Source organism: Bactrocera neohumeralis, unplaced genomic scaffold (genome assembly GCF_024586455.1).
Source record: "Bactrocera neohumeralis isolate Rockhampton unplaced genomic scaffold, APGP_CSIRO_Bneo_wtdbg2-racon-allhic-juicebox.fasta_v2 cluster10, whole genome shotgun sequence".
NCBI lineage: Eukaryota > Metazoa > Arthropoda > Insecta > Diptera > Tephritidae > Bactrocera > Bactrocera neohumeralis.
In genome coordinates, this window is record NW_026089623.1 from 18,217,467 (window position 1) to 18,229,215 (window position 11,749).

The 11,749-nt window shown below is 32.8% G+C and overlaps 2 protein-coding genes across 2 annotated transcripts; both read left to right on the plus strand.

Moving 5' to 3' along the window:
* The first annotated feature begins 2,553 nt into the window (after window positions 1–2,553).
* Window positions 2,554–4,441, plus strand: LOC126765564 (small glutamine-rich tetratricopeptide repeat-containing protein beta-like). Its single transcript, XM_050483172.1, has 2 exons — window positions 2,554–3,358; window positions 4,387–4,441. Exons 1-2 carry the CDS (start codon window positions 2,607–2,609, stop codon window positions 4,439–4,441), a joined length of 807 nt encoding a protein of 268 aa, XP_050339129.1. The 5' UTR covers window positions 2,554–2,606.
* A 4,067-nt stretch (window positions 4,442–8,508) lies between these two features.
* LOC126765294 (small glutamine-rich tetratricopeptide repeat-containing protein beta-like) lies at window positions 8,509–9,715 on the plus strand. The gene has a single exon (XM_050483011.1). It carries the CDS (start codon window positions 8,557–8,559, stop codon window positions 9,499–9,501), a length of 945 nt encoding a protein of 314 aa, XP_050338968.1. The 5' UTR covers window positions 8,509–8,556; the 3' UTR covers window positions 9,502–9,715.
* The last annotated feature ends 2,034 nt before the right edge of the window (window positions 9,716–11,749 follow it).

The following is an 11,749-nucleotide window of genomic DNA, read 5'->3' on the forward strand; positions in this document are numbered from 1 at the left end:
TATTAAATGTTATTGTCTTAAGTCGCTCTTCTAATTTTCATATTACCGATATTAAAATGACGTCGGCATTTGTGGAAATGGAATATGTTGCCTCTTCGAAATTTTCATATAAATGAAAACTGCGCTGTTAAACTGCTGAAGAGACTGCTTCTAGCTTACGATATGTGGCAAACTATGTAGTATTCTATATCTAGTAAGCAATGAGCAATGTGGAGTCTGCAAAGGCAGAGATGCCCCGTTATTATAATAAAAGTATTTTCGAGAGTTGGTAACACTGTAAGGTTGGCACCATCAAACATGTCAACACATTAATTATATTTATATTTTGAAATTAAAATAATAAATTTAAAATGAGAAATGATATTTTAATTTATGCTTGTATAAGTTTATTAAGTTTAAGACTTCGCAACCCAATTTACATAATATTTCTATAAATTAACAATATTAAACTAAATATTAAATGTTATTTTGAAAATGTACTTTATTTTTATAATATAACACAACCGTCTTAACTCGCTCTTCTAATTTTCATATTACCGAAATTAAAATGCCGTCGGCATATGTGGAAATGGAATATGTTGCCTCTTCGAAATTTTCATATAAATGAAAACTGCGCTGTTAAACTGCTGAAGAGATAGCTTCTAGCTTACCATATATGGCAAACTATGTAGTATTCTATATCTAGTAAGCAATGAGCAATGTGGAGTCTGCACAGGCATAACGGGGCATTATTATAATAAAAGTATTTTTGAGAGTTGGTAACACTGTAAGGTTGGCACCATCAAACATGTCAAAACGTTAATTATATTTATATATTTTGAAATTTGAAATTGAAATTTAAATACACGATGTTATGAGCAAAGTTTATATTATGTTGTCGATTCAATAGTCTTGTTTTAATGCGTTCTTCAATTCGAGAGGAACTGAGAGTACAAATACCGTGAAACGTTTGACAGCAAGTAAGTGGTCAACTTTTATATGGGAAAATGGAATTGTCGTTTTACTCTATTTTACTCGTAATTTTTCCTTATTTGCTCACCGTTTAGACCTACCCTGGACTACGACAAACATTTAAAACCAAAGTCAAGTCAATCGGCCCAACCGTTCTCGAGTTTTAATCAGACTAACGAACAACACTTCATTTTTATTTATATAGAAGATATGTATATTGTCAATGCTAAATAAAATTTAAGTTAATGAAAATCGTTGAAATGTTAAATAAATTTTTGATTATTTTTTTAAGACACAAAGTATGGCAACTCTGCTATTTGTCATAAATGTAAACATACAAATCTCTTGAAAGTTTGAATGTGCAAAATAGTTTTTAAAGTATATTTATGTCCTTAAAAAATACACAATTAGAATAAATTTTGGATATATTTGAATGTGTACACTGTAATTAAATATATATTAATTGAAAAATGTGTGAAAAGTGGGTTCAACATAGCGAAATAACGAGCATTTCTTTTACAAATTTTTTGAACTTTTGAAATATCTCGAAAGCTATGAGTCTGAGGAGGGTATATGTGTGTACATTTTACATTTTTTAATCCTGAGGACCTCCTCCATCCATCCGTACCGTCAAATCGCGGCGCCTAAAGAATCGTAATATTGCCGTTTTTTTATTTGAAGTTTTTACATTTCTTGATAGCTGGAATTACCCCTTAAGGAGGAAGGATCGGATGAACCATCGCACGTACACAAGAGTTTATCTTAGAAGTGTCATTCGACCCTTACGAAACTCATTAACGGGGCATCTCGACAGGATAAAATTTATGTTATATTAACTGTTAAGCGTATTGCTACTGTCATTGCCAAATCTGTATGTGGGCATTTGTTATCATAACATAATCATTTGCTGATAGCGCATGTTTTGAGGTCTTGAAAATTTATTTTATCATTTGCGAAAAGCCGTCGGGTAGGTAGTTGATGTAGCGCATTCTTTGAGCTCTTGAACTCCATGAATCTTTTATGTGGAAAATAAAAAAAGGATAAAGATCCTTTTTTACAAATGTATTTCTGGGAAAAATAAGAAAAGGAGAAATATCCTTTTTTTACATATGTATTTCTGGGAAAAATAAGAAGTCATATTTTTAGACTACTATATAATAATTGCGGCATAAATTCAATATACCAATTGAAATAATATATTCAAAATGAGCAACTTAATTTTGATTTATGCTTGTATGAGTTTATTAAATGTAAGACTTCGATCATTCCCAACCCAATTTGCATAATTTTTCTGTAAATTAACAATATTAAACTAAATATTAATCTTTTGGAAAAACGTTATTTTGAAAATGTATAATCCTATAATATAACACAACCGTCTTAATACTCGCTCTACTAAATTTTAACTAAAACTTTAAATTTTCAACTAACACAACCAACTTGACATAATATCAAAAAATTTTGATTTTCATCCAATCAGTTGGTACAACTCATACAACTGCCCCATAAACGTAACAATCGGTTGTACAATTCGATGAAATTGGTACAATAATTGGCGCGTGTATGCCTTCCATAATGACGTAGTTTAACCGATTATTATCGATTACTTTTATCCTTTCATATCTATAAATATTGGCGAATTACAAATTTTCAAAATGGTTGATGGAGTTCACAAAGAATTTGTGCAGACGTTTATTAATTTTTTGAAACACCCGAACACTTCTCAAAATTTGTCCTCAGATTGTAGAGAAAGTGTTGATGTTGCAATTCAATGTCTTCAAACCGCGTTTGATATATCCGATGAGGTGGCATTGCAATCCTCGCTAGCTTCGGAAAATCAGAGTGAACATGAACGAAAAAGTAGTATTGATTTGTTTGAGATATTTCAAACTTTTTTTATTGATCGGAATCCAAAAGCAACACAAATGGCCGAGTCATTCAAAAATGAAGGTAATAGACTCATGAAAGAAGGAAAATATAATGAAGCTCTTTTGCAGTATAATCGTGCTATAAGCTTTGATCCAAGGAATGCCATTTATTACTGTAATCGTGCAGCTGCATATATTCGTTTAAATTATAATGAAAATGCTGTCACAGATTGTAAGACAGCATTATTGTATAAACCTACATATGGCAAAGCTTATGGAAGGCTTGGTATAGCTTACTCTAATCTGAAAAAATTTTCGGAGTCACAACAAGCTTATGAATTGGCAATTGAATTGGAACCGGAAAATCAGGATTATCGTAACAATTTGGAAGTAGCTCGCAACGCCGCTCAATTACGTGATTCAATTCCTCAGATATCAGATAGTATAAATTCTATGCTATCTTCGCAAGCAATTCGGAACTTAGTTAATGATGCTGAAATAGATTTAGGACAATTGCAGGCTTTGAGCCAATTAGGAACGTTTTCCCAGTACCCCCAGGAGAATCAAGAAAGCAAATCCCCCCAGACCCACTGTTTACAGCTTGTGTTAAACGATCGTACGCAATCCTTTGTTCTTCGTTCAATTGCGGAACAGTTGTGCGAACTGCTTCGGTCATAGCTTGAGTATCGTACTGGAGTTCTCTTTGCAACTCATGGTTTAATGCATCTTGCATAGCACGGTTGGGTGCTGTCAGGCCCAAGCACGACAATACTTTATTTGCCATCAACAAACACATATCTTCTATTATGATCAATGTGTCATTGTAAATCTCTGCCGTAATTTCCAATGTAGGATTCAAAGTTTCACAACGCACGCGATGCAACACATCCTCAGACATGTCATCCCTATATTTCAGCCACAAATCATTCGGATTTGAGGGGAAACATGTCGATATTTTAATCGCAAACAGTGTGGGAATTTGATGCGGCGATGAAGATATCACGGAATCCTTGAGCGTATCATCCCAATGCGAATCGTTTTCAAGCAACCGTAATAATTGACACGCCTCACGGTAAGTCGCACACAGATGTCCATCAACTGTACGCAATTGTTGAAAAGATGTCGGACCAGGAACATTCACCAATAACAATCTAAGATAATAACATTCATCGTTATTAGGATGTACTGTATATATACGGCCTATAGGTGTTTTGTCGGCTCTTATTACAATATTATGGCTGTCTGATGGCATCCGATCCAGTGCCATTTTGAACATCTTCACTAATTCATTATTCTCGTGAAGAAATGTTTGCAGTTGTTGGGCAATGATTCGCTTGACGGTTGGATTATGACCACAACGTGTATCAACTCACTTTCCATCCCATTAACTAATGAGTGTAACGGTTCAGGTGGTGGAACCAATTGAGGCAATTGTACATTGCCACCAGCACAACATAATCCTCCAGGTTCACTACTGTACTTTAATGCTTTACAATGTTGACAAATGATTGACATTTCTCCAATCGTCACAGATTTGTCGGCACTATAATCAAATTCCGGATCGTAGGAAAATACTCCTCGTTCGAGATTTACAGGAGCATAGCGTCTGCGGAATCGATTAAATTCGTTATCCCGTGCTCGCTGCTGTTGTGATCGATGTGCACGAACTCGTTCCATTCTCCCCCTATCCACTTGATAGTTATTTACTCTTGAACGTAATTCTCCCATACTTGTACGACTGTTATCATTATCAGCATCTCGCTGGTCATTAGTGCGGTTGGAGCGTAAAGTAGCTCGTTGCACATTTACACGACTTCGACGACCTATGTCAGGTCGTTTTCTTTTCCTCGGCATTGTAAGCAGCGAGAAGAAAATCACTTTTAGCAGTATTTCAATATTTCTCCAATTAAATGTTTCTTTTTTTTAACATGAGACGACAAAACCAAGGATGTTAAAGTAGGAGCGCAGCAAAAAGTCTCTAAATTTATGGACAAAACAATGTAACGTTCGGATACACGTGCTTTTTACATGAGATGACAAAACAATGGAACGTTCGGATACACTTATTACAGGGCATCTCGACAGGATAGAATTTATAGAATACTAACTGTTATTGCCATTGCCAAATCTGTATGTGGGCATTTGCTATCATGATATAATCATTTGCGCAAAAGCGTAGGGAAGGTAGGTTCGAGATGATGCAGAGTATGCTTTGAGCTCTTGAAAAATTTATTTTATCATTTGCGAAATGCCGTCGGGTAGGTAGCTGATCTAGGGCACGTGAGCTCTGGAACTCCTTAAATCTTTTGTGTGGAACATAAAAAAAGGATAAATATCCTTTTGTTTACAAATGTATTTTTGGAAAAAAAAGATAATAACAAAGGATAAAGATCCTTTTTTTACAAATGTATTTCTGGAAAAATAAGAATTTATATTTTTGGAGTACTATATAATAATTGTGGCATAACTTTTATATACCAATTAAAATAATAAATTTAAAATGAGAAATGATATTTTGATTTATGCTTGTATAAGTTTATTAAGTTTAAGACTTCGCAACCCAATTTCCATAATATTTCTATAAATTAACAATATTATACTAAATATTATATGTTATTTTGAAAATGTACTTTATTTTTATAATATAACACAACCGTCTTAACTCGCTCTTCAAATTTTCATATTCCCAAAATTAAAATGCCGTCGGCATATGTGGAAATGGGATATGTTGCCTCTTCGAAATTTTCATATAAATGAAAACTGCGCTGTTAAACTGCTGAAGAGACAGCTTCTAGCTTACGATATATGGCAAACTATGTAGTATTCTATATCTAGTAAGCAATGAGCAATGTGGAGTCTGTACAGGCAGAGATGCCCCGTTATTATAATAAAAGTATTTTTGAGAGTTGGTAACACTGTAAGGTTGGCACCATCAAACATGTCAACACATGAATTATATTTATATTTTGAAATTAAAATAATAAATTTAAAATGAGAAATGATATTTTGATTTATGCTTGTATAAGTTTATTAAGTTTAAGACTTCCCAACCCAATTTCCATAATATTTCTATAAATTAACAATATTAAACTAAATATTAAATGTTATTTTGAAAATGTACTTTATTTTTATAATATAACACAACCGTCTTAAGTCGCTCTTCTAATTTTCATATTACCGATATTAAAATGCCGTCGGCATTTGTGGAAATGGAATATGTTGCCTCTTCGAAATTTTCATATAAATGAAAACTGCGCTGTTAAACTGCTGAAGAGACTGCTTCTAGCTTACGATATGTGGCAAACTATGTAGTATTCTATATCTAGTAAGCAATGAGCAATGTGGAGTCTGCAAAGGCAGAGATGCCCCGTTATTATAATAAAAGTATTTTCGAGAGTTGGTAACACTGTAAGGTTGGCACCATCAAACATGTCAACACATTAATTATATTTATATTTTGAAATTAAAATAATAAATTTAAAATGAGAAATGATATTTTAATTTATGCTTGTATAAGTTTATTAAGTTTAAGACTTCGCAACCCAATTTACATAATATTTCTATAAATTAACAATATTAAACTAAATATTAAATGTTATTTTGAAAATGTACTTTATTTTTATAATATAACACAACCGTCTTAACTCGCTCTTCTAATTTTCATATTACCGAAATTAAAATGCCGTCGGCATATGTGGAAATGGAATATGTTGCCTCTTCGAAATTTTCATATAAATGAAAACTGCGCTGTTAAACTGCTGAAGAGATAGCTTCTAGCTTACCATATATGGCAAACTATGTAGTATTCTATATCTAGTAAGCAATGAGCAATGTGGAGTCTGCACAGGCATAACGGGGCATTATTATAATAAAAGTATTTTTGAGAGTTGGTAACACTGTAAGGTTGGCACCATCAAACATGTCAAAACGTTAATTATATTTATATATTTTGAAATTTGAAATTGAAATTTAAATACACGATGTTATGAGCAAAGTTTATATTATGTTGTCGATTCAATAGTCTTGTTTTAATGCGTTCTTCAATTCGAGAGGAACTGAGAGTACAAATACCGTGAAACGTTTGACAGCAAGTAAGTGGTCAACTTTTATATGGGAAAATGGAATTGTCGTTTTACTCTATTTTACTCGTAATTTTTCCTTATTTGCTCACCGTTTAGACCTACCCTGGACTACGACAAACATTTAAAACCAAAGTCAAGTCAATCGGCCCAACCGTTCTCGAGTTTTAATCAGACTAACGAACAACACTTCATTTTTATTTATATAGAAGATATGTATATTGTCAATGCTAAATAAAATTTAAGTTAATGAAAATCGTTGAAATGTTAAATAAATTTTTGATTATTTTTTTAAGACACAAAGTATGGCAACTCTGCTATTTGTCATAAATGTAAACATACAAATCTCTTGAAAGTTTGAATGTGCAAAATAGTTTTTAAAGTATATTTATGTCCTTAAAAAATACACAATTAGAATAAATTTTGGATATATTTGAATGTGTACACTGTAATTAAATATATATTAATTGAAAAATGTGTGAAAAGTGGGTTCAACATAGCGAAATAACGAGCATTTCTTTTACAAATTTTTGAACTTTTGAAATATCTCGAAAGCTATGAGTCTGAGGAGGGTATATGTGTGTACATTTTACATTTTTTAATCCTGAGGACCTCCTCCATCCATCCGTACCGTCAAATCGCGGCGCCTAAAGAATCGTAATATTGCCGTTTTTTTATTTGAAGTTTTTACATTTCTTGATAGCTGGAATTACCCCTTAAGGAGGAAGGATCGGATGAACCATCGCACGTACACAAGAGTTTATCTTAGAAGTGTCATTCGACCCTTACGAAACTCATTAACGGGGCATCTCGACAGGATAAAATTTATGTTATATTAACTGTTAAGCGTATTGCTACTGTCATTGCCAAATCTGTATGTGGGCATTTGTTATCATAACATAATCATTTGCTGATAGCGCATGTTTTGAGGTCTTGAAAATTTATTTTATCATTTGCGAAAAGCCGTCGGGTAGGTAGTTGATGTAGCGCATTCTTTGAGCTCTTGAACTCCATGAATCTTTTATGTGGAAAATAAAAAAAGGATAAAGATCCTTTTTTACAAATGTATTTCTGGGAAAAATAAGAAAAGGAGAAATATCCTTTTTTTACATATGTATTTCTGGGAAAAATAAGAAGTCATATTTTTAGACTACTATATAATAATTGCGGCATAAATTCAATATACCAATTGAAATAATATATTCAAAATGAGCAACTTAATTTTGATTTATGCTTGTATGAGTTTATTAAATGTAAGACTTCGATCATTCCCAACCCAATTTGCATAATTTTTCTGTAAATTAACAATATTAAACTAAATATTAATCTTTTGGAAAAACGTTATTTTGAAAATGTATAATCCTATAATATAACACAACCGTCTTAATACTCGCTCTACTAAATTTTAACTAAAACTTTAAATTTTCAACTAACACAACCAACTTGACATAATATCAAAAAATTTTGATTTTCATCCAATCAGTTGGTACAACTCATACAACTGCCCCATAAACGTAACAATCGGTTGTACAATTCGATGAAATTGGTACAATAATTGGCGCGTGTATGCCTTCCATAATGACGTAGTTTAACCGATTATTATCGATTACTTTTATCCTTTCATATCTATAAATATTGGCGAATTACAAATTTTCAAAATGGTTGATGGAGTTCACAAAGAATTTGTGCAGACGTTTATTAATTTTTTGAAACACCCGAACACTTCTCAAAATTTGTCCTCAGATTGTAGAGAAAGTGTTGATGTTGCAATTCAATGTCTTCAAACCGCGTTTGATATATCCGATGAGGTGGCATTGCAATCCTCGCTAGCTTCGGAAAATCAGAGTGAACATGAACGAAAAAGTAGTATTGATTTGTTTGAGATATTTCAAACTTTTTTTATTGATCGGAATCCAAAAGCAACACAAATGGCCGAGTCATTCAAAAATGAAGGTAATAGACTCATGAAAGAAGGAAAATATAATGAAGCTCTTTTGCAGTATAATCGTGCTATAAGCTTTGATCCAAGGAATGCCATTTATTACTGTAATCGTGCAGCTGCATATATTCGTTTAAATTATAATGAAAATGCTGTCACAGATTGTAAGACAGCATTATTGTATAAACCTACATATGGCAAAGCTTATGGAAGGCTTGGTATAGCTTACTCTAATCTGAAAAAATTTTCGGAGTCACAACAAGCTTATGAATTGGCAATTGAATTGGAACCGGAAAATCAGGATTATCGTAACAATTTGGAAGTAGCTCGCAACGCCGCTCAATTACGTGATTCAATTCCTCAGATATCAGATAGTATAAATTCTATGCTATCTTCGCAAGCAATTCGGAACTTAGTTAATGATGCTGAAATAGATTTAGGACAATTGCAGGCTTTGAGCCAAGATCCAGTTGTAAGAAATGCAGTACAACAACTATGTTCAGGGATACCAGCAAATAGTAATGGTCCGATGGTTTCCCCTTTACTTCCCAATAGTATGTTACAACTTTTTCAATCAATCGCTAGCCAAATGTCGTCTCAAGGAGAAGGTAGTTCGAATGACAGACCAAGCTCAAACACGGATTCTCATCCACCTGCTATATAAAAGCCGATTGCAGGTAGAAGAATGTGGCTAACGTGTTGGAATACGGATTGCCCTGGTCATATTAATATGATATGGTTAAATATAATATGGTGAATTTATGCCGTTGTATTAAAAATTTAAAATTTTAACAAAAACTTATTGTCTTTTATGTAATTATAGTGTATGAGCCATAATAAATATAGAGAATAGAGTCTCCTATCACTAATATCACTAATTCCGATCTTCTGGTCAAAATGTATGTATATAAAGTAGAATGAAGTTTTATATGTATTTTCCACTTAAATTCAGAAACGGCTGGACCAATTTCGATGAAAGTTTAGGACGATCTTCAAATGATCCGATTTTTTTTAATCTTAAATGAACTATGGACGCGCACTCCTACTTGTAATTTTAAATACACATAGGCTTACGCTTCATATTATTTTTGCATTATTTAATATAAAATAAATGGTTAGAAACGAATTAGTGAAGTGTTAGTGGATATAAAAGTTAAAAATTTAACTATAAAATTCATTATAAATGGGAGAAACACGCATTTTAAATAGTTGAATTTTTGAACTTTGAATGCAAATATCTCAAAACCAAGTCAGCGGCATCTATATGTATATATTTTCTTAATGTGGAGGACCTCCTCTATCCGTACATACCCATTTTAACCCCGAAATCCGGGGATACTATTCTAAAATTTACCCTATTCTAAAATAATGTTGCTAACACATATTTTTTAAAATATTCCCGATTAAAAATTCAAAAATATGTGTTAATAACACTTAGTATTTCACAATGTTTCACTAAATTTCTTCACATCTCTAAGCTATTGCATAGCTTCTATCGCGGGCCTTGAGCGCGGAGACCGAATCTAGAAACTCCGTAACGAAAAAAACCTCACGCTCCACGCCACATGCATATGTACATATATTATTTCTTTAGCACATTTGTCTGTATGTTTACGAAAGCAAATGCGAGCCATATACATATGTACATACATTCATAATAACAAGTGTCGAACGCAATTTTTTGTTGGTGACATATTCACATGTGTACGCATATGTATGTATGCATGCTTGTGGATTATTTGTTCGGAAGTGTATACAAATATATGTACATATAAGTATATGTTTTATAAGTATGTATATATTTATTATTGTTGTGATAAATTCAATTTCTATTACTACTATTAGTATAGCATATTATGTAAAAATCAAATAAAATTACTAAATATTCAAGTTCAAATTGACTGTAAATAGTACTATGCATGCATTCATACAAAATTATACTCATATCATAATTATTTTTACATGCCAATATGGAAATGCCGACGGCAAAACGCAAAAGCATTTGCATACATTGCGAAAGCAATAATCAGGGGGGTTACTCTGTAATGCGATACGAATATGAAAATGTTCGCATCTTCAATTTTGGTACTCTGTAATTCGACAATCGCAGTAAATTTTGAAATTTTCGAATTTAGTTTTTCCCTTTCGCATTCAGTTTTTCCCTTTCGCATTAGCGATACTCTGCTTTGCTAAAGCAATTGTCAAACATGCGTTATATTCCTAATTTTTGTGCTACAAGTATAAAGAAGTCGCATTGCTTGAAAATGTAAGTTTCAAATATAATTTAGTTGTTTTAATTGCTAAAATATATAACGCCGTGCATATGAACTATTTTGCACAAATTTACAGGGAAGCACCGAAAATAAAACAACAAACTCAACCAAAGCAATTTGAAATTCTCGTGGATTTCATGAAGGCGCAGGGAAAAATTTAGTTTTCCATTTAAACGCAGCTGGGCCACCATTGCGCGACATTGCGGGGTGGAAAAAGGTAATTCCAATAATTGCTCAGATAAATTATAAATATGATTAAATGTAATCAATTAAAGGTTTTGGCAGACTATAAGATTCACTTAAAGGCAAAAATGCGACGAAACAAAAATAATATTTCGGAAACTGGAGGTGGCCCCTCACTTTTCATACCCGTATCACAGTTAGAGCAACAAGTGAGTGAGTTATTGTCAATAGAGGAATCAATAAATGGAATGAGTGGTACCTTGTCATTTGGTGCAGCTACAAGCAGCATGTCGGAGGTAAATGCAGACCCTACCGAACCAAATACACAAAACAGGGAACTACCACAATGTTCCAAAGTGGCATGCATACCTCACAAAAAACAGCAGACTCCTCTTAATACACAAGAAAATGAACTACCACATTGTTCAAATGTGACCGCGCAAAAAGCAGCAGACT

Coding starts and splice junctions, on each gene's coding strand:
- LOC126765564 (XM_050483172.1), top strand. CDS start 2,607: ATGGTTGATGGAGTTCACAAAGAATTTGTGCAGACGTTTATTAATTTT. Junction 3,359..4,386: donor GCTTTGAGCCAATTAGGAAC/GTTTTCCCAGTA, acceptor TCCGGATCGTAG/GAAAATACTCCTCGTTCGAG.
- LOC126765294 (XM_050483011.1), top strand. CDS start 8,557: ATGGTTGATGGAGTTCACAAAGAATTTGTGCAGACGTTTATTAATTTT.